At 45.9% G+C, this 24,053-nt stretch overlaps 1 protein-coding gene across 1 annotated transcript in view; it reads right to left on the bottom strand.

Annotated features, from left to right (window-relative positions):
* The window catches only part of LAMA3 (laminin subunit alpha 3), a 198,143-nt gene that overhangs the window by 153,685 nt on the left and 20,405 nt on the right, over window positions 1-24,053 (bottom strand). The window contains 3 exon segments of the mRNA XM_032467526.1: window positions 194-364; window positions 2,523-2,641; window positions 3,365-3,482. Of these exon segments, the coding sequence (XP_032323417.1) occupies window positions 194-364; window positions 2,523-2,641; window positions 3,365-3,482 (408 nt within the window).

The raw sequence follows: 24,053 nt of genomic DNA, 5'->3' as shown, positions 1-24,053 counted from the left end.
CATCTTCTCTGAGTATGATGATTTGTCTTTAACAACAAAACTTCTAACCTACACCTAATATTTCAGACAAGAACAACTCCTGTGCCTACATCATTACTGGCTGTAAAGAATACTTGAAAGAGTTCAAGGCCATTATTTGAAAAGCGGAAAAATATCAAAAGCTGCCATCTTGGCATTTAAAAGCACTACTCACCCGCCGGGTGACCGTTGGATCCCTCTGCGCTTTGGAGATGAGGTGTCCAAGAAGGGTGTTGGTTCGGAGGAAACGCAAGCGGATGTTTGTTGCCTTGGTGAACTCCCTCAGAGAGTGAGAGAAAGTAAAATTTTTTGCACCTGGACGACCATTTATCAAGGACACGACAACCTAAAATAACCACAGAGAGGGAGAGAGAGAGGAGAAAAAAGTCCTTTCGTCAAAATGTAGCTGCAAGTAAACTAAAAATAACTCACATGCCCCGAAACACTCGGTTTCCTTGAGTCATTAGATGTTTGCAGGTGGCTGTGTGGATGTTTATGTCTAAAAATATTACTGCTGGTCCCATCTTCCCTTCTCTTCCTAGTTCCAAATTCTGACAATCTCTTCTCAAAACCTTAGCTCTCAGGAGATGCTGTCACTTCATTTACAAACCCTTTGTTCTTCCTATCAGGGTCATTGTGGGACTGCAACACTATGAAATGTTGAAAATACAATGTTAAAATCTATAAATATAGGGAAACAATTTTTGTCAAGCTGCATCAAAGAAACAAAGCTAAAGGAATCTATAAACCTAAATGAGGCTGAAAAAAGGAACTCTCTGGATCTAAAGTTGATGGTGAAGGAGACAAAAAAAAATCTATACAAAATTCAGATTTTGTTTTAAAGCGTGAGGAGATGAAGCCCAAGTCCCAGCCATCTGAGCCATGAGCCACTCACCCATCACCAGAAGATACGGATACAGCTGCTCAAGAATGATCTCTCTGTATATACAGATGGCCAACAGGCACATGAAATGATGCTCAGCATCACTAAGTATTAGAGAAATGCAAATCAAATCAAGACTGAAATGAAGTACCACCTCACAATGTCCAGAATTGTCAAAAAGTCTACAAATAATAAACACTGGAGAGGGCGTGGAGAAAAAGGAACCCTCCCACACTGTTGGTGGGAATGTAAACTGGTGAAGTCACTATGGAGTACAGCATGGAGTTTCCTTAAAAAACTAAAGTAGAGTTACCATTTGATCCAGCAATCCCACTCCTGGGCATATATCTGGAGAAAACTGTAATTCAAAAAGATACATGTACCCTAATGTTCATAGCAGAACTATTTACAATAGCCAAGAAATGGAAGCAACCTAAATGTCTATTGACAGATGAGTGGATAAAGATGTGGTGTGTGTACATATACATATATATATATATATACACACATATATATGATGGAATACTACTCATCCATTAAAAAGAATGAAATAATATGTACAGACCTGGAGAGTATCATACTAAGTGAATATTAAGTCAGACAGAGAAAGATAATTATCATGTGAATTCACTTATATGTGGAATCTAAAAAAAAAATACAAATGAACTTACCTACAAACCAGAAATAGACTCACAGACATAGAAACAAACTATGGTTACCAAAGGGGAAACGGGCGGGGGATAAATTAGGAGTTAGGATTAACATATACACAAGGCTATATGTAAAATAGAAAAACAATAAAGACCTACTACAGAGCACAAGGAACTATATTCAATATCTTGTAATAAGCTACAATAGAAAAGAATATGAAAAAGAATATATACATGTGTGTGTGTATATATATAAATAACTGAATTACCTTGCTGTACACCTGAAACTAACATAACATTGTAAATCAACTATATTTCGATTAAAAAAAAAAAGAAAGATCTCTCTGCCTTAAGAGAATGAGACTGGCATGCTTTAAAGACGTTCATTTGAAACTCACTGCATGGAATTCTTCTCTGATTTCCTCATTCTGTTTTCTCATCTTCCCTAACAATAGCCTGACTGACTCCACAAGGGCCACACGCAACCCCAAAGAGACAGCAATTGTTTTCTCCCTTAAGAAGACCCCTATCCTGCCAAAAAGGATCAAGGATTAGTTCTGCCACCAACCCCCCATCTCCTAACTCTTACAGGAGATGATGTGTTTGTGAAGCAGTGGAAGGTCCTCACCACAATCACCAGCGATCCACTTTCTAAATATCCCACCAGAAAAGAGAGTTCAAGACCTATGGGCTTTGAATCCAGAATCCTGACTTCCTGAGGAAAATCAGAGACCTCAAATAGAATTTCCAACATCAATTATACCTCAATTAAAAAAATAAAGAACTTCTAACCCAACTCAATCTAGGAAAGTCTTCGATGTGATTCCTTTACCCTTTAGTCCCAAGAACCAGTTTCCATCATGGTCTATGTTAGACTTCCTTGAAAGTGCAAGTTTCACGATTATGAAAAATGTGGTATCTTCATATTCATATCTGAGTCTTACCTCTCAAGGCCTCCCAAATCTACGTACCTCACCGTTTTCCAACGGCACAATCCGGGAATATTCAGTAGTACAAAGGACATCATCGTCCCGGGTGACAGCCAGGTTCGCCTCCTGCCCAAACTGTTCCAAACAGTCTACTTTAGAATCTGGGAAGGAAATGATTTAATATTGTAAAATAAAATATTATCATCTTGTAAATCTCTTAAGAAATCTTTTGTTACCTTAAGAAAATATATGAAAATGGAAAGAACAGAAAAGCACGTAAGATTTTCAGACAGAAACTTAGGATGAGGTTCTTAATTCATGAAAGAAAACATGAAGCCATTTCAGGCCACGTGACTTTCAACAGGAATGTCTGGAGATATGGTTCTAAATCCTCACTCCTCATTAGGCACATTTACCCTCAAAGGAGCATTCATGGAAAACCCAACACCTTTGAAAGCAAAATTCCTCTCCACCTCAATTCATCACAGGGTTCAGAGACACGGACACCCTTCATTAGAGAAGATAAAGCAGTCAAGGTAAGTAATGCAAAAGGTGGGATCCGTAAAGACAGAATTTAGTTTCTAATTTTACATAAAAGGAAACAGACTGGAGCTATGGCCCAGTTGTAGGTATCTGCTTCCCCCTAAATTGCAGCAAGAACCATTATCGTAAAAGATTATTTCAACCCCAGTTCTGCATGTGTATCCCTGGAATCCATGCACACATGCTTGTGGAATGGGGATGTTCTGAGGTCACCTGGAAAGTTAAAACTGACCAGCCCCTTGACTAGCCACACTGAGAGACTAATTTTCTAGTTAAATCCATAGTCTTGATCTGTTGAAACAATTCAAATCCCTCATGACATGGTAGGCAGGATTACTTACGAGCAAAATATTGCCAAGGTGAGTAGGTGCTTCCAAAGTCGACAGACCTTTCCAAGACCCAAAGATCAGGGCGAGGAGAATTTGCAAATTTGATTAAAACATAGGCCACGTGGAAAAGCTGATGAAGCAAAGGAGACACAGTTACTCAAGTAGCCTCGTCTATCCACACCCTCCACCAACTCTATCCGATGCTGTTTCCCAAGGCGACACACCTAGCCACACCTCTCCCGAGATCCAGATCCCATTTCTAACAGCCGATTGGACATCTCTACCTGAGTGCACCCTCTCAAGTTAATCATGTTCAAAAACAAAATAGTCATTTTTCTTTCTCCACCAAATCTAGACATTAATCTTTGTCACACCTCAATCATTATACCCGTGAATTTCAACCAGCCTACCTAGCATCTTCAAGTCTGTACATCCAGAGAAGTCTGATGGCAAACAAGAGTCATCGTGTGCGAAGCTCTTCCAGGACCAAGAGCCGACAGCACAGCCCTGAGTGTCTCCCGGGAGGGACACGGATCTGGCTCCAGGTCCTGAAGAGCTCACAGCTGCAGAACTGAGACCTGCGTGGCTGCGTGGTGGAGCAAAGCACCTCTTTCCCTACACCATCTCCACTCATCTCCTCTTTTCCATTTCTCTCCCTCTCACTGATTTCCTTGTTCATCCTCATCACTCTTGGCCCACGGCCAGGACGATGCAAAGATATGTGTGCCTTCATAGAAGACAGCAGGATTCTCATAGCTGCCTCTTCAAATTGTGACATTTTGTTTTTTGGTTAAATAAAATTTGAAGAAAATCTGGCCCCACATAGATCTGTAATGGGAAAAAGAAAGACCTCACAGCTTGTGGACCTCCTAAAGGGTCTTGGGACCCCCGTGGGTTCTCAACCCCACTTTGAGAACCACTGCTCTTGGTCACACAGATTATCCTTTGTTCTAAGAAGCTCCTTTGCTTAATTCTCCATCACACCAGTTACTGAAAACCCTAAGGTCAACCAGTTCTGGCTCAAATACTTGCTCTTTGATCTTGAAAAATCTGCTTCCCTGGGTTCAGATTAATGCTCCTAAATTGTCTACCCATCCTTGGAAAAAATTATCCAACCTCATTGAGAAAAACTAATCAGGAATTGTAAGGTACTCTGAAATCCATAAAGCAATGCCTAAAGGTAGGAGAAATAATTTCCAGAAGACAAGTACCATTATTATCTAGTGAAGGAATTCATAGGAAATCCATGAACTCCCAGCATGGAAAATCAGCACAAATATATTTCCTTTAAAACTGCATCTCTCTCTTAAACCACATGAAAATAAGACTGCTTTTAGATATAGGAATAAGAGAACATAAATGAAACATTTTGGATACAGGAATTATTCAAAGCATTCTTAACCTCTTCCATCAAAATCCTATAAGCATAGCATGCCCTCCCCCCAAAAAAAACCTATTTATTTAGTAGTGTGTGATCTAAGGGTTACTATGCTCCAGGTACTATGTTAAGCACCTCACAAACATTCTCACAATAAAAGTGGGATTTCATTAACCCCCCTTTACAGATGAGGAAAGTGTGAGAGGTGAAATCATGTGCCCATATCTTGCAGGTGTGAAAATCCAGAACTTTGTATTCTCTCCTCATTGGCCATTAGCTTTGCCACAGAGCCTAATAGATCCTTAACATTGGAACTGTTTCATCCTGGGAGAAATAACTGTCAAAGAAGTTCCAAACATGCTAAGATTCCACTATAGGGAGCCTGGAGGCAGGGGCCTATGCGATAACACATCTCAGTGGTTATCTGAGTGCACTGGTTTCCAGAGATGCACTTTCTGCTACAGCAAATCCTCATAAATGAAACAGCCTTGTTGGCTCAGAAGAAACCTCTCTGTTTCCCTTCATCCTGTTCTGAGATCACGTCTGATCCCTTTAAAGCAGCATAGTAGTTAAACATCCCACATCAGGGGGTGGGAAGGGATAAATTGGGAGTTTGAGATTTACAGATACTAATGCATATAAAATAGGTAAACAAGTTCATACTGTACAGTACAGGGAGCTATATTCAATATCTTGTAGTAACTTCTGGTGAAAAAGAATATGAAAATGAATATATGTATGTTCATATATGACTGAAGCATTGTGCTGTACACCAGAAATTGACACAACATTGTAAACTGACTATATTTCAATTAAAAATATATATATACACAAAAAAAATCCCACCTGAGCTGCAGGGGGAGACATGCTGCGGTGTGTCCCTCTGCTTGTTACCTGAGCCTGCCACCTGGACCTAATAGGTCCCCGGATTCCACCAACTCATCTTCCAGCACCTATGAAGAGGACTTTCCACTCCAAAATACTCCCCTCCCATGTCTGTCTTAAGAACTTAGGAACTTGGTTCCTCAGCACCTGTTTACATGGCCTGACTCCCAGGAGGCTGCATTTCGCTCTTTCTGGGTCCATTTGCACTAAAGGGCTCCGTGCTTTCTCTGTCCCCACTACCAAGGTGCAACTTGCAGTGGGTTCTGGCCAAGCACTCCGGCTCTGCAGCAAATCCCCCCGGAGACGTACAGATTCAAAACGGCACTGGGAGCTGGAGAGAGTGGCCTCCAAAGTGGGTTCATGTGTGTTAAACCAACAGGTGTGGATTTATTCTCTCCTACTTGACGATTTTAACTGATAGGGCTTCTAAATGGCTCCTTCTCTTAAACATCTATGATCAGCTACTTTATGTTTGCCCTTCGATCACTCAAAATACTTCAAAGCACGAATGAGCGACACTTGAGACTCACTGATGTGAACGACAGCCCTTTGTGAAATCAGAAAACGCCAGGCCATGGAGTCACCAGGAGCAGAAAAGCAAAGGTTGAGTTGTGTATTTTCAGAGAAATAACATTTGGGAGTTAAGATAAGGGGGGAGAAAGTGACCGAGAAGGACTGAGTCCCCATCCTCTCTCCACGTGCTTCTGACACAAGCGAAGATGGCCTGCACTTTGCTGATGACCTTTTAGGAGGAGGGACAAAGTAGTTTTTAAGTAATGTTTTAACGAATCAGATAATAATCATAAAAGGTGCAGCGCGAGGCACTTTGACTTCCAAAGCCATTCGAGGGGAGTAGCTGAGACAGGGCGGTTCCTACCACCGAGCTCGTGGACGAGCACTGGGGGGCGAGCACAGAGACGTAGGGGAACGCCCAAGTGTCCCCGTCTGGTGCCCGAGCTTGGAGGTGCACAGCTGAGGGAACAGGAGCACCAACTGCCTGAAGTAGATCTTTGCTCTGTGAACCACTAGCCACGTGACTTCAAGCACATCACTGAAGCACTCTGAGACTTTTCCATTTCCTTGTCCATAAAATAATAACATAAAACAATCATAAAAGATGTTTAAGTACACAGATGAAAGATAATAATATCTACTTCATGCAAAGTTTACGTTCTGCATCTAAAAGAACACTTACTATGCTCTGTGGTATATGTTTGTTCCTATCTGTCATTCCCACTAGACTGACATCTTTGTGTCTTAATGACTCCTGCATCCTCAGAGTAGGTGCTTAATAAATGCTGTTGAATTGAAATGAAGTCAACAAATGGGACATGTGATATTGCAAAATATTATGCAAATGTATTTAAAGTCACATCCAAAATTAGCGTCTCACTCAACTAAACGGCACACTCTCCACCAAAAAAGTCTAAGTTTATAATGTAAAATAAAACTGTTACCATAGCTTTAGAATTTGATAAACAATGCAGCATTTCCTGATTTGCTTCTTCCAGCTTTTTAATTTTGTATAATTTTCAAACCTACAGGAAAGCTCAAAGAACAGTATACAATGATTAACCTAAACTTTTCACTTAGATTCACCAAATGTTAACATTTTGCCACATTTGTACTTTTCCTCTCATGCTCTCTATCTACACACTCACATACGCTTTTTTTAATCTTTGAAAGTAAGTGTGAGACATCATTGTGCTTCAGCCCTAAATATTTCAGCATGTATCTCCCAAGAACACAGACATTTCTCCTCTATAAACTCAATGTCTTGATGCCTAAGAAATGTTACCCTTTATACAAAAATCTTAGATAACACACTGTCCATATTTGAATTTCCCTAATTCTCCTAATAAACCCATTGTACTTTTCCAATCCAGGATGCAACCAAGGCTTATAGACAGCATTTACTTGCCAAGTCTCTTGTCTCCTTTAATATGGAGCAGTCCTCTCACGATTTTTGTCTTTCGTGACATGGACATCTTTCTACCACAGAATGTCCCCCGTCTGAATCTATCTGATGGTTTTCTCATGATCTGATTCAGGGTAAACAATCTGGCAGGATTACTTCCTGGAGACATGCCCTTCTCATGGCATCATGGCAGGGAGTGTGGGATGCCAGGCTGTCCCATTATTGGTGATGCTGTTTGATCACTAGCTTAAGAAGATGTCCACTAGATTCCCTCATTATAAAGTCATCTTTTTATCTTTGTCATTAATAAGTAACCCACAGACAAACATTTTGAAACAGTTTTTATTAACTAAATTATAAACATTCTCACTCTCCATGTAAAAATACAAATAAAAGTTATGAAAAATAAGTTCCAAAATACGGAACCAAACAATTAAATTCCCTTTGTGGCCGATGCCCATTTGAAAAACTTATTTAATGAGCTAATTTTATAGAAACTTTTTAATTGAGAAGGAAAAATAGAGATCAAGTGAAAATGAACTTAATCTTAGTAACCTTGTCTGAAAACTTCTCACAAAATGAAGTACAATTCTCATTAAACAATCAAGACCAGTGATGAAAAAACAATGCAGCCGGCCAGAAAACAGATCCTTTTTAATCCTGGTCCCAAGAGCAGCACGTTGGCCAATGGCTCGGTGAGAGCACTTCTTTCTTGTGGCTTTACCATCACCCTACGCTATAAAACCCAGACCCTGGCACCATCAGAAAGAATGTGTTTGGGTGGGGAAGGTATAGCTCAGTGGTAGAGCATATTCTTAGCACACACGAGGTCCTGGGTTTGATCCCCAGTACCGCCATAAAAATAAATAAATAAACCTAATTACCTAAGCCACCTTCAAAAAAAAAAGTGTGCTTGGAAGGAAAGTCCCTGTGTCCCTCAACAACTCCTACTGTTCCCCAAAAGCACCCATTCACCTTTGCGGCGGGGCGATAGATCATTCCAGAAACTTACAGGTCAACCTCTCACCCAGGGTAGGAACCTTAATCCTAGAATCTCCTTTTGAGAGCAAGCCACCGCACTGCTGTCAAGTTCTGGCCACTACATGTTTCTGACAAAAACTTTTTCTCGTAAGTCCTCCTCCCACCCTTTGAAGTAGCACAGATTTCCACCATTTTCGCTCACGACAGCCTGCCCAGAATTTAAATACCAGCCCCACATCTCCCTAGGTGCTTTTTTACGGAATTAATATTCAAGCCAGCAGGAGGCAAGGATTACGGTAGGAACTGGAAAGGAAAAGAGAATTAAAGTATCTCTCTTGCTCATTAAAGATAACTACAGTAGCCTGACAGATAAAAACCCTGAACTAAAAGAGAGTCTAAAGATTCAGATCACTCCAATAACTTGGAAAATGACAAGCCCACTATTTTTTTTTGGTGGAAGAGTTCAAGAAAAAAAAATCAAAAGATGGGGAAAAGATGAATCATTTGCATATATTTTATGACTTATGAATTTTTAACTCTGAAGGAAAAAAAGTGACTGAAGACATAGCATGGTTCTCAGTCCTTGTTCCCTCGGTAGACTCAAAGGGCAGAACTTGAAACTCACATTCTTTACTCAAGAGCATTTACCTACGACTAACAATTTACAAATAGATTTGGTGACTTTAAATAAGCTGAAGCCCATTGGAGTCTAAGAACTCTGAGCTCAATTTCACAATTAAGTCTAGTATTTTATCCAACTCTCTACAGCTACCCTCTACTGATAGGGAATTTTTTTTTTGTCCAGGACCAAGTTCTCCTTGTAAAACTCACTTTTCCTCATTCACGCTTTCTTTGATAATTTATAATAAAATTGGGCATGACATTTAGTTCACTCACTGAACTAATAAATAGCCTAAGAATTTGTCTGACAAACGATACAGGACAAGGGAAATTCTAATCATGTTCTTCCAAGGCAAAGAGATTTAACTAACTCAACTTTAGTAACTAGCAACCATGTTATCTAAATTTTTTTAACTTAACTCCTAAAAAATCATTGATATCTACAAGTGACTTGCACCAAGATAAAATTCAACAAAATATTTCTCAATGTTGAGGATTTATCCTAAGTCATATTTTAAATGATGTTATCATCATTTTTCATAAATAAGTCCACACCCTCCATAATGTTCCCGTCTCCTCCTTGGCCAACATCTTTCTCCTTAGAGGGTACTATCCTTTTTGGTCTGCACCCATAATGGTCCTTACCTACTTAGTTGTCATATCTGCTCCTTTCTCCCTCTGTTACATCTTTCTTAAGATTTAGCATCCATGGCTAAGTCAGAGTTTTACCTAAGGCTAAAATTATCCTTTTGGCTGTGTTTCCAAGGCTCTTACTAATGACAGGGCACTGGAGGGACCCTTTTGACAGCAGCTGTGCATAATGCCGGTCACTTAAATTGACTCGGCATACTCCTTTTTATTAGTCAGCATATCCACTCTCTCTCATTTTTTTTTTTTTTTTTTTTTTTTTTTTTGGAATAAGCTTTAACCTAAAGTGTCATTTCAAATCAGCTGGGCTATAAAGTGAATACTCATCTTAGAACCTGTCCTTAGGCCAAAAGCTGTCTTTACTTTCTGAACACAAAATCCCCTCGTATGGTAGTTCTCAAAGGGGATGGTGTCACTGTCTGGGGGCTTTTGTTGGTTGTCACAATAACAAACCCAAATAAGGGGAGAGACCGTGCGTCTGGAGAAAGAGCACGCCCGTTCCAGGTGGGAGTTTGGACCTGCCATCAGAATATGGCTGGAGAAGGGGCCCTGTTGGAGGTGTTCGTCTTTTGTTTGTTGGATTTCTGAGGTTCCTAATGCCCTTCCCAACATATGAATCTTGCTGGGAGCAGAACGCACCTCTGATTTTAGAAGCTGAAAATGCCAGTTTTTCCGGCCCCCGGCAGGTAAGGAAGGCAGTATGGATGCCTGATCTGGACTCAGCAAATTGGATGTCCCCTTCCGAGATTTTACACCTAGAGCAAGTGATACAAAAAGGCAGGGACACAGGAATTCAGCAGCCCCAGTCTGGCTTCTGGGGACAGTGGCTGACCCAGCAGGGGCGTCCTGAGCCCAGAGTCCGGGCTCCGGGCTGGCCGTGTGTCAGCACCAGCTGCGGCAACCAGTGTCCAGCCACAGCTGCGTCCTCACAGAGGGACCTGTGCTTCTGCCTGTGCAGTCTCCCTGGCTTCTGCCCATTTTCTGAGCCTGATTCTCCATGATCCTCAACCCTCACCCGCTACCCCACGTCCTCTCCTTCCACCCTTGAAGGTGACTTTTTCTCTTTCACTGGTAAAATTAGAACCATCAAAAAGGAATCCCCTGCCTTCTCCTCCCAAATCCACGCGGCATTCTCATCTGCACATCCCCCCCACCTTCCCTCTGGACAAATGGAGCACAAGCCTCCTCCCTCCGCGCTCTGGGTCCCATTCCCTCCTGCCTTCAGTTGGATCCTTCCCATCAGCTTTTATTTTATGTATTCATTTAGTTTTCAATTACAGTACAGTTGACTTACAATATATTAGTTTTGGGTGCACAACATAGTGATTCAAAATTTTCGAAGATCACACTGCATATAAAGTCATTGTAAAACACTGGCTATATTCCTTGCGCTGCACATTACATCTTTCTGCCCTACTTATTTCATACCCAGTGGTTTGTCCTCTTAATCCCCTTTCCCATGTGTCCCTCCCCCCAGCCTCTCCCCTGTAGTAACTGCTAGTTGGTTCTCTGTATCTGTGAATCTGTTTCTGTTCTGTTCTATTCGTTCATTTGTTTCATTTTTTCAGAGTCTACCTATTAGTAAAAACATGTAGCATTTGTCTTTCTCCCTCTGACTTATTTCACTAAGCATAATACCCTCCAGTCATCAGCTTTTAAATCTCTCTTCCACCCGAAAGATAAGAAAGTTCCTCTTCTTCCATCCAAACCCTCGTCTAGCTCCACCCACCTCCTTCTCCCAGACGCAGCCACACTTCCGCAAAGGGTGGGGCGCCGGCCAGTCCCCCTTCCTCGCCTCTCACTCCCACGTCTCCTCCAGATCACCCCGAGTTCAGCGCTCAGCCTTTCCTCATCTCACGCCACGCTGTTTCCATCTTGCACCACTGACTCTGATTTACGTCTCTAGCCCAGGCTTCTGACATAAACTTCAGACCTGACAGTCCAACTGATCTCCACTTGAGACACCATGCATCCACCTCAACTCAATTCGACCCAGCTAAAGCCTAACCCTGCCCCCGGGAGCCTGCCGGTGCCTGTGGAACCTGCAGGTCTCAACGCAGCCCTCATTGCCTCTGGTGAGTTGTATGTGTTTCATGCTTCCTGGATTAAAACACCCATCACAGCAGTAATTCAGTAAATACTCATGGCTCGAGTGCACACAGCCTGTGAATGTGGAATGTGAGCTGGATGATCCTGCAAACTCACGAACCGCAGCAGGAGGACTCGGGCCACATGCAGCTGCAGGCCCCAGTCAGGGTGATGCTGGCAGTTGACCAGAACCCTAATGAGGCCAAAACCCTAATGACTGCCCTTATTTCACATGAAATGGGACACTCAAAGTCACTGTCACTGGGATGAACAGATGCATCCCCAGCTGAACTCTCAGATCTGGACATGGGATGGCCTCCTGGGTCCCAAACGCTCCCACGTAAATGCTCTGACTCTCACATGACCCCAGCAGGCCTTCACAGCAGGGCAAATACATGTTAGGGTGATGCCACAGGGAATGGGGAGGCCAGAGGTGAAGGGTCAGAGCAGATGGGATGAGGTGTGGTGGCTGGGCAGCGGAAAGCAGTTGGGCTGTTGGACATCAGGAGACCTGGGTGGGTTCTGTGCCTCGCTCAGCATGGGCAGGGACTCAAGTGATCTTAGGTGAGTGAGCCAAATTTTGAGCCTCAATTTCCTGAAATCCAGCTCTGGGTAGGACATTGTTAGGAACAAGGACAGGGACTCAAGCCTGCCCCAGGGGGGCGACAAGTGGAACACCAGCAGGGAGGTGGTCAGGGCAGCCAGACAGATCCACCACCGCAGGCAGGTTAAACAGAGAGACTGGGCCCAGGGCCCCAGCTAATCAGCTCCAGGCACACCTGGCAGGCTGGGGTGCAGCTTATGCCCGCTCTGCCCACTGGCGGAGATGGGGACTGACAAGGGAAGAACACCTTCCACGCCAGCAGGGAACATCCCACTAAGAGCAATCGGGCCACCTCGCCAGGAATGGCGTCTGGATCTGAAGAGGGCTGACGGGGGTGAGCGGCGAGGCCTTCTGGAAAAGAGAGTCTGGAGTTGGAGGATGGATGGAGCCCCAAAGTTCCTCATCCACACAACAGCCCACCCCCACTCACTTCCCGAGGACCCACTTGTGCCCCCTCCTCCACTCTCATCCTCCCCCGTCTTCCTTCCTTAAGCCTTGCTCCAATCCAGGCCCCTTTCCTCCCCCTGCACCCAAAGCTACACAGAGCGGGGAGGATTGTACCAAAATGTTTATAGTATCCGTCCTGCAAATGTGGAATACGACAGCTATTAAATGTGGAATATTAACCACACAAGGGACTAAATGGGTTTTCAGGCATAGCTTAGAGCTTCTTATTTATAATGTTATTCTAGGAAAAAGATGCAAAATGAGTTCTAAACATCTGATGTAACTTATGGCACACATCTCATTTATACCTATATATGACTTCCCCCCAGGCAATAATTCTATTAAATAAATTCACAATGTGAAAGACAACCTCACTAATGACCATACAAATACCAACCCTGCAGAGGTGAGAAGCAAGGAAACAGATATACACACAGTATCAATGAACCTTCATAACATGGAGCGCGTGAATGTGGAAGATGTTATGGCCCATTTGTATGAACACGTTGTATGTATTACAATATATTTATACATTCACATTCATACACAGATACACACACATATAACCACATAAAACAACACTTCACATTTTACAGGCAGTGTATTGTAGTGGTTGAGAAAGCAGGACCTGGGCCAGAATGTCTGGCTCCAGGTTCCAAGCTGTGCCCTCTGGGCAATGCCCTGCTCCTTTTGTGCCTTGGTGCCTCATCTGTAAAAAGGAATAATATTAGTACTTAATGTTGGAGTTTTTGAAAGAGACCAATAAAAAGCACCCCTCTTCCCTATCTGGTTCAGAATCAACTGAGAAGACAAAGGAACAAGGGTAAGGAGGACAAAGTATCGTTTTTATTTCTGGTGAAGCAGACATTGGAGGACTGAAGTGGTGTCTGTGGACTGCGCCCGGCAGGTGCGATGTCCCGGGGTGGGTGGCCTGTGTGAGTCTGAGAGGACGCCTGCTCTCAAGGGACGGGGCAGAGCTGTGCTCGACCAGCTCCTGATTCCACACTGACCATCCAGAAGCGGGGACAGAAAGAGGCCAGCAGCACCACCCAAGTGGACCCACTTCTACACGGACAGAAGCGTCGGTGACCACGCACCACAGAGGGCTGGTGTGAGGGGTTAAAGAACCGATGCCTGGAGACCACTTGGCACAGAGCCCGCACATGCAAGGGCCTCGTCCGTGGAAGTGGGCACTTCTTAAGAGCACCACTGTGTTTCAGGTTAAGTAGCAAAGATGCCAGAGCAGGTTCTTGTCAAGGGGGTGGGAAAACAGAAAAATAAAGCAAGAGAGAGGCGTACTCCACAGCATGCTGTGAGCTCAGAGATATGATTAGCTCACCTCCTTGAAGTGTGGACCATGTCTCTAAAGTTCTCCAACAACTGCTTCCCAAGGAGATAAACAACACAAAACTAAATGGAACATCAGCCTTTGATAATCACAAAATATACGTGGCCACCTGTTCTGGTCAAGCGACTTGGCAAAAATCTCAAGGAACCATTAGAGACGATCATGAGCTCCTTGCATCCTGGTTCCAGGCAGCAGGAGTCACCTTCTGCTCCCTGAGCAGAAGGTGACTCCAACGCAAACACCCGCGGGTGCAGGCTCCCCAGGAGGAATGGTCTCCTTGTGGTTTGGGCAGCCAGCGATTGAGATGGGTTTTTCTCCAGCTCATTAGTCCTGGCTAAGACGTGCAGGTCCATTAACTGCCTGACTTGCAAAGACAGAGGACCACTTCCACCTGAACTGCAATTCAACTGATGGTTCTCAGGGAACAAATCCACCCCAAATTTGGGAAAGCTTGTCAAGCTTGAAAAGATCCACTTGGATGGGTTGATCCTGTGCCTGCCTTATATCCCCCTGTCCTCATAACCTCCGGCTTCTTCCTTTCTTGATGTTCCTTTCAGGATGGCAAGACTTTTCCATAAGCCAAGCCCATGACTGGTCACTTCTTGAAACTTCTGGTGCAGGAGGGAGGGAGCAAAGGCCTGAGGGTGGACATGTGAGGGCTTTCTCACCAACAGAATGAAAGTTTCTGTTCAGGGAGTTCCAAAAGGAAATCCTTGCTTTTTTCTTCCCCATTCCAGAAAAATCAGTGTAGGAAGAAGCTCTGTGCACCTGCCTTCTGCTTTACAACTAAGGATGCCATTAGGCTCCATTCTAATCAGTGTGATTCTCTAACTGCCTTCAAGTCTCTCTTGACCTATCATGGTAGCATTTATTTGCTATTTAATGTTGCACTCCCTTGGGCAAGGGTGAACGCAGACCCTCACGGGGACCCCACTCCACCACTGGCCATGCACACACCAGGATCCCCTCCCGATGGCTGCTGGGGACACACTGTGCCCTGGCCAAGAGCAAGGAGGTCAAGATCCCCTTCCCATAGGCCCACCGCCCAACTCACACAGACGGAAGATGCCCAAGGGATTGGAACCTCCACCCTGGGATGCGCTTGGTACCTAGATGCAGGATAGGTGAGAGGCTTGTCCCTGTCAAGTCACCCATCACTCTGCCAGCTTGAGATGGAGAAGGCACTGCCCTGCCCCTCCTCCTCTGCACAGTGTGCACGCAGCCAACCCTCCCAGACCCCAGCCAGAGCGGGGCAGGGTGGGGACAGGAAGGGGGAGGATTCGAATATGGACGCGCCATCCACTGGGGAGCAGCTGGTCGAGAACCTGTCTGAGAGGCAGCACACGCCCCAAGGTCCCATTGGACTTCACTTCTAAAACACAGATTCAAACGTAAAATTATTAAGAATTTTAAGATGGCAGTAAGCCCCAAGCTTGGGTCCCCTTTCTTAGCATAGGGATTCAAGGACCAGCTTTGAGAAACACTGACCTAAGAACAGCCCGACCCAGGTGAAGCAGGTAATAAGACGGGTCCCAGCACAAGGAGGGGGACAAAAGGGTGGAGACTCTGAGTGCCAGAGCTGCTCCAGGCAGGAAGTCGCCCTGTGTTCTAGAACTGATATCAGGGTCCCAGCCACAGTTATCTACAGGCTCTCGGATAACTGGTAAAAGAGAACAAGTCTCTTAAGATGCAGAGAGATCGTCATGATGGACTAGTAGGGGTGACAAACCATTCTGGTTTGCCTGGGACTGGCCCGGTTTTAGTAATGAAAATCCTGCTTCCTTAGTCTCAGGCAAAGTGGGACAGTTGGTCACACTATGACCAAGGCCCCATGTTGGCCCAACAAACTCCTGTTCATCTTTGAAAGATGAATGGAAAGGCTGCTGCCTTGCAAAGTCTTCCCAAAACACCCCAAGCAGAGGTCACACCTCCCTCCATGGTGGTTACACTTGTCAGGATGCACAATGGTTCTGTATTCATGCATTTGACTCCACAGGAAGCATGTGAAATCCCAGAATCCTACATGAATATACAGGGAGGGGTCCCGTCATAAATGCTGGGGGAGGAGAGGCGAGGTGGAGAGGTCCCTGCTGCTAAGGTGTGGTGTAGGGGCCGGGTGGCAGTGGGGCCCCAGTACAGCTCTTGGCCAGCCCAGCTTGGCCACAGAGCCAGAAACCCAGGCCCCTCTGCTTTGCCCCCTGGGCTGCGACTTAGCCCCACAGCCTGAGGGACTGGGATTAGCGCCCTGAGCTGGAGGAAATGCAGGGTCAAGACATAGGAAAATTGAGCAGATGGCTGCGGTTGCAAGAAAAGGAGGGGAAGGCGGCAGCTGCAAGAAAGACTTGTCAGGTAGAACTATTACAACAATAGTAAGGGCGAGGAGGAGGAGGATTTAGGACGTGCCCGGTACTAATACTGCTGTTTTAGTAGCCTTTACAATAACCCTAGTGTATCAGCATTAATATCCTCCCTACTTCATAGATGGAGAAACTGGAGTTTGCAGAAGACGCAGACTGTGTCCGTGGTCACACAGCGAGGACCAGGACTCGAGCCCACGTCTGATTCCAAGTCTCATTCCATTGCAATCAGCGACGCTGCTGTCTCGGGCAGCTAGAGGGCCGGCCAGGGCCAGAAGGGAGTGAGGTCCTTTCTTCAAGGAATCCTTCCTCCCTGGGTGGTTCTGCCAGCGCCAGAAGTTGCCACACAGCCTGATTTTCCGGCCCCTTGTGTGTGCCAAGCTCAAGAAAGCCAGCAACTGGGGGAATATAGAGAGTCACCTGGCTGTGAGGACGTTCTGCCTCAGTCTCCGGGTCTGCGTGTCCCTAGCGTGGTGTCACTTATCCCTGGCGACGGGAGGCTCTGCCCACTCCTCCCGGACCTCATCTTCTCGCACCCCTGCCTGCCCTGCTTCAGGGCCAGCCTGTGCCCTGCTCTCTACCCGCCAGGGAGCTGGCTGAGGAGCAGAGAGTGTTCTTTCACTTGAAACCTGGTCTCCAGTGAGTTTTAAGTCAATGTATTACCTCTCCCAGCAACCTGAGCCGTGCAGCAGCTTTCTCCTCAGCTAAAGGAATTCCAGGGGTTGGTGGACAGCCTGCCCTCCACCCTGAAATCACACTGTGCCCACGGCTGCCAGACCATCTCCACAGAAAGCTGGCCCTGTCTCTCCTGCCATGGACTGTGTCTTCTCCACGCTGTGGTTACAGACCAGCTCGGGGCACAAAATAAGTATGTTCAAGGGAGCCAAAGTACAAGCTATCTGTGCAAGTCTGTCTTCTCTAAGATAATTCGCTGAGCAAGACATTCAACAAAGAACGGGCTTCATTAAGCTCCAATTGTTCTCCAAAGTCAGCTATTTAATAAGAGTAAAAATAACGGCTAGGATGAGGTACAACGTGGGTGGGCGGGGGTCTTTTGAAAGAATGCCTTGGGGAGACACTATGAGTCATGGTATGGATGCTCAGGATGAATCCCCATATATTTACACACGAACCCACTCTCAGCTATCAACACACATCGTTATCCTACTGTCACTAGAAACATTTAAGGCAAAAGAAAAAAATATTTGGGAATGACACAGTACAATAGCTAATGAGGCCTTATAATTAAAGGATGTATTTGCTCAAGGGGGAAAAAATATCGAATCAGCTCTAAAAGGAAATAGCTTAGTAAAAGCAGGTTCTCTGTCCATGATGCATCATAGCAGGAAAATTCTAACCTGGCGCGCACTTCAAATAGCCTTTGGTGCTGGGTCACCGGCTCGATGCTGAGCTTCTTGGCAAAAACCCGCTTGGAAAGAAGCAAAACTGAAAACTGAACCACAGCCAGCTTACAAAGCCTGAGTGTCTTCTACAGAATTCACTGTGCTTCTCGAAATGACTCAAAAATATCATTAACACTATAAAATAAGAAATAGTCCTGTATGAATATACAAACCTTTCAGGCTTTGGATAATCCTGAAGTCGGATAAAACACATCTTGATGGTTTATTCTAAGTGGCAACCAAATGTATGACTGGAATGAAGACAGTGACAGTATTTTCCCGTTTTGTTAACATACTGCTTGTATTCATCTACATCCCATTTGTTTAAGGAAAAAAAGGTGGGGAGGGATTTAGAGCCTTAAATCCTAAATGATGTAAAGAAAACAGCAATATGTAATCATCAAAGAGCCAAAACAAACCAAAAAAAAGGAGTGAAAGAAAAATTATCAGCAGTGACAAAATCTTGAGCCCACAATAGGGCTGCACACAAAATGCAGGTCATGGAGCTCTATACAATTGCATGGTATAGCCATAAATTTGCTTCTAGTAGCCAATATAAAGAGGAAACAGGATCCCAGTGTTCGTATGTTTTGTTTTTTAATGCCCCAAAGAAGCAGGACTACTTCAGGAACTAAAGGGATTTCACAAATGGATCTTCACAGGGGAATGCTCTGGAAGGTGACGGACAACATCCCAAGAAGGGGAGAGGCACAGTTCTAACCAAACACCCACAGGGGCCACAAGCGTTTCACAGAGCAAGAGCAGACAGAACGGAGCACCACGGGCAGTGTCGTCACACAGCATCCAAGGCCAGCTCTGCACCACACCACGCGGGCACCTGCTCACCTGTGACCGTTAGTCACAGGGTGCGTAGCACTCAGAGGCTGCATAACAACCCTGAGCTTCGGTTTCCTCATCTAGAGAACAAGAACCTACCCTATGAGGTTGTAGTCAGAACGAAATGACTTAATACTTGAAAAGTGCTTGGGACGGTTTCTAGCAGAAGTATGTAAGCATTAAATTCACCGTATAGCTGCCATAAAACTTAAGGTTTTTCAGTCCTAAAGTATTCATCTTGTGAAGCAAGGTGTTATGCCTCTTGCTTCATCTTATGAAGCAAATAATGAAGAATTTTCTAAGACTCACAAGGGTGTCTACCAGGAAAAGGGCAACACACCCTCTTACCACCCTTTTTTCTAAATATTTCGATTAATACTCTAAACGTAAGTGGCCAAAAGTCCAACTTTTTCACTATGTCTTCAGTATGTTCCAAATTGCAAGGAATAAATATTCTACTGTCTGTTGCACATATATGTACAGCTTTTGGTGTGTGAGGGACATATGTCAATTGGGCAGATACAGTAAGGGACTCTCTGTATGCTCGTTCATCCATCCATTAGACGTATATTCACTGATTATTTCTATGCACCAGGCATTCTCTATAGAATGGGACAGAATGTTATTCCTTATTTCATAGTCATAATTCAGCTGAGCCCTCTTCCTCCTTCCCTCCTTTCCCCTCACACATTTACATTATATGTACTTTAAAAAATTGTAGTTAGGCACCTTCTCAATAATTTCCTTTCATTCTTTCAGAGACGAGAACTGCGGGCGGGGTTGGGGGGTGGTTACTAAATTTCAACCAGTCGAAAAGCACCCTTTGCAAGTCAGAGTGCTGGTGTCACTCAGCCCCAGCAGGAAACAGATGGCCCACTAGAATGAAGCAATCGATGGGAGTTTCATAAAGCAGCTATTCACAAGCACACATTTACAGATAAGTGGGCAGGGGTGACACCTAAGAGCATCTGAGAGCCCTCCCCAGCCTGGACCCCAAGGGCAGGAAGCAGATACCAGAGCTGGGACAGAGCTGCTGCTGTAAGAGCCAGCTGCCTGCTGGGAGCCAAGCCCCTCAACAGAAGAACTGAGATGCTGCAATCGATGAGGGAACAGACGCCCCAGTCCCGCTCCTCCCGCCCTCTGAGCTGAGCACGGGTGTGCACCCTCCACTGGCCAAACTCTGCCAGAAGCCCAAGGGCAGGGAGCCTACAGATGCTGCCCATGAAGGTCAGCTGCTTTGGGCACTGAGCAGGGTGGACAGTAGCTGGAGGGCAGGAGGGAGACCATCCCGGTCACAGGGGGCTTGGGGCTACATCTTAAATAATTAGCAAATGCATCTTGAACTGCACAGCCAAATCTGAGCCAGGGGAGAGATTCACGGTCACAGAAAGGAGAGGCAGGCTTTTCAGGATGGGCATCAATCACTTGAAGAAAAATGACAGTAAATGGCCTAGAGCGGGGCGACTCAAAGTGGTCAGTGGACGGCATGTTACACACCTGCGGTGAAACACGGGCAGAGTCAGCGCCGAGAAGCCTTTGTGACCGGAAAGAGTAAGCTGGCGTCTGCTGAATCTAATTTTATCAAATGAGGCTTCTACTTCGTATGCTTTAGGCTTTATTTTTTGACAAATTCATTTTTACTGTATTTTACAAAAGTACTGGTCTGTGACAGCTTAGAAATGTTTTGTTAAAAAAACTGGTCCTTTGTCACAGACGGCTTGAGGAGCACTGGTCTAAGCCACGCTTCACGAATCTTAACGTACAGGTGGCCCAGCAGCAGAGATTTAAACGCAGGTTCTGACTGAACAGGTTCAAGCTGGGGCCCAGGACTCTGCATTCCTAACAAGCTCCCAGAGGCACCGATGCAGCCGATCCAAAGACCACACTTCAAGCCCAAGGGTGGGCGCTGCCCTGGCTGAAAATGAGCAGGTTTCAGGGAGGGGTGTGTGACCATGCCCTCGGGTGGGGTGGAGGTTTGTGTAGACTTGGGGAGGGCAGGGGGCACACGTGGCCTGGTGACAAGAGAAGGGAGGAGAGCAGAGACTAGGACTGAGTGAAGGCTGGCTGAGATAACAGAAGCAGGTTGAACAGGGGCATGTGTGAAGCCCTAGTGGTAGAGGGCAAACCGGGGCAGCATGGGCAAAGGGTCAGACTCACCTGTCCTAAACACCAGCCCCTTCAGGTCCAGCCCTGCCCAGGCCTGAGCAGTGCTGGGGAGACACCGTCACCAGGATACCCAGGAATTTGCAAAACAGCTGCCCTCCACCCAGTCTCCCTGCCCTGGCCCCCTCTGCAGTAAGGAGGCTGGACTCTGCTTTCCTTGCACCCCACCTCACCTCGGCCAGGCCCTGGGCCCTGCTCTGTCACCCCGACGCAAGCTGCTCCACAGCTCTGCATGCCTGCACCCTCTTTTAGAGACACCAGCCTGAATTTGAGCTCTGTGCCCTCCCAGATGTGGTGATTCAGATCCCAAAGTGGGAAGAGAGCGCTGCATCTCCCAGCCCCCGGAGTTCCCTGGCCCCGGCGTGTCCCTTGCATCTTGCCGGAGCTCTGGACACTGCATGCTTGTAACAGGCCGCAAGGGACAGAGAGTCAGGTGAGCTAGGATGCTTGTGAGAGGCAAGAGAAAGACCCAGATGTCCCACTCCGGTTATTCTGTGATGGGGGAAAGCTATCAAGGTCACCCTACAATCTCATCGCTCAGGGTGCTTAAAGCACATGGCACAAAGCTGGTCATGTATGATGTACTGAGCCGGGAAATTCTTAAACTGTAGAGTGTTTACATTAGTGGTTTGGGAGTTAAAGAGAGCAGGGCAAATAGCACCGGAGGTTTCGGCTGAGTTAGAGACAAGGAGCATGAAGCATCCTCGTCTGCAGGCTACCCACCAAGGAACCTCGTGTGGGGGAGGGGCTGGAGCTGCCGAGGGGATGAAGGGGACGGAAGCTGGGCCCTCCGGTGCTGGGGGAGCCCCAAGAGGCCTGGGAGGTAGGACAGCCACCCTGTCCGCCCTGCGAGGCCACGTGGGGCAGGGCCAGTGGGGACCACTGGAGCCAGGCAAGGAGCTGGTCCTGGGGGAGCCCTAACCCTCCCGACCAGCTCCTCGGGCCACCACTCTGGGGCTGGGAGGGTGGCTGGGGACACGAGCAGCACCCCTCCTGAAGGTGCCAGTGACCACAGGAAGAGGTGGTGGCTTGACTTGGTTTTCGTTTTCTCTAAAGGAAAGAAATGCTATGGAAAAATGGAAAGCGAAAACGCAAGTGAAGAGAACCATAGAAACGGGAGTAGGGAAAGAAGAGGCGCCGGGCAGAAGACAGTAGAGGACGATGCTCAGCGGCAGAGGAAGGTTCCAGGGCCACAGGTGGGAGCGCGAGCAGGACTCGGGGGCTGAGGCGGGGGCCCTGGAAGATGGCGGGGGGACGGAGGGCGCGCTTGGGCCCGGCCTCCCCCGAGACGTGGTATTTAACACAAGCTCTCGTCGGAGCCACTGTGAAGAATTCACGAAATTCAGTTTTTCCTTATATATGCTTGCCATTAATAGTAACAGGAAAACTGCCATGATTGAAGGCCAAAACACGCCTGAAATCACAAAAGTTTCACAAGGGAAGAAACACAGTTTTCAAGATCAGCTCAAGAATAAAATAAGCTCTTTAGAAAAAATTTCCATTCACTGGGCATCTTTCCGATTCTGTTGGCATTTAAAGATCTCTAGCAGGCCGACCTCATTCTGAGATGAAATGGTCAGAAGCTTCTATTGCGGGATGGTAGGCATCCAAGTTAAGTGTTTCCATCATTACCTCGAATCCCGCTGGGAATAACTGTTCCTTTTGTCCTCTCTGTATTGAAGTCTGCTTTTTTTCCCAAAAGGAAACCTTTTCCCAATTGTCTTCATTGTCTTTCTAACTCTAAAAGTAACACATGCTCAGTGGAAAAAAAAAAAGCAGCTCTAATAACTAACATGGACTGAGTTCTTAGAGTGTGCGAGGCAAAGCTCTAGGAGCTTTTCTGTATCAGCTTATTAATTCTTCACAGCAACCCTATGATGGTGGTTCTAGATTCATCCCCAAATCTCAGAGGAAGAAACCGACCCCGAGACAATAACCAGAGGACCTAGTGTCACAGAGCTAGAAACTCTTGGAGCCAGATTTGTCCCTATGTATAGTCCAGCGCCACGGGTCTGACTTACACTGTAAATGGGACTCACAGAAGACAGTAAACAGCGCCAACAATCCCAGCACCCAGAAAAAGCACTCTTAGCATTTCAGACTCCTCTTTCCTGATTTTTTTCATCTTTTAGACACACGAAGAAAATCTAATCATACAGTACTATATATACACCTTACACAAAGTTTGGGGTTTTTTCTCCGTGATAGAACACAAACATATGTCAAGTCAATAAAGATCTCTCTGTGGCTTCATCCCAATGGCTGTCAATTAATCCAGTCAATGAATCAGTCCCCTTTTACTGGACAGGAGATTGTTTTCCATGTGAGGTGATTATAAACAATGCTCCCAAGAATATCCTTGCTCAAACATTTTCAGCACCTACTGCTTCCTTAGGATAAATTTCTAGAAGTCGTAGTCCCATGACAAAAATAGTAATTTTTTAAGATGCAAACATTCTGGGAAGTTTCTGAGTTTCCAGTACTCAGTTTCCAGAGCTTCCGTGTGAATGTATTAACAGATTGTTCACTCCCTTAGAGGAGAGAAGGCAGTGTAAGCTTGTTGAAAGCCTAGAAAAGGAGAGAAGGCGGGGTGTCAACGACAATCTCGCTACATAATGACAGTGATGTTCTATGTTTGCCTACTGCATCACAAAGACCAAAGCACGCTCACATACTCTGTCCACCAGCGTCTCGAGCCACAGGCAGTGAGTCCTCCCCACTCTCACCGGTGAGGGCCTGCCCGGATGGGATGCCCTGACGCCGGTCTGCCCAGGGTCGTGCCTCAGTTTCTGCCCCACCCTGACCCCTCCCCCCATAGGACCAAAGGCTGGCACAGCAGCCCGGGTGCTTCTCGAGAGACAGAGTGGTCCTCCTTCCAGTCAACTCCCAGTTCCACGGAACTCAACACCAGTGCCTTGGCAGGCCATCTTCCTTCTGTTTTCTCAACTGCGTGGCCAACCCGCAAAGAAATAGGATTAGCCTTTTCTAGAAGGAACCAAGGGCTTTGTTTCTGTTTATTTTTC

The sequence above is a fragment of the Camelus ferus genome, chromosome 24 (assembly GCF_009834535.1).
Source record: "Camelus ferus isolate YT-003-E chromosome 24, BCGSAC_Cfer_1.0, whole genome shotgun sequence".
NCBI lineage: Eukaryota > Metazoa > Chordata > Mammalia > Artiodactyla > Camelidae > Camelus > Camelus ferus.
The sequence above is the reverse complement of the archived record's forward strand: the minus strand, read 5'-3'. Positions and strand labels throughout refer to the sequence as shown.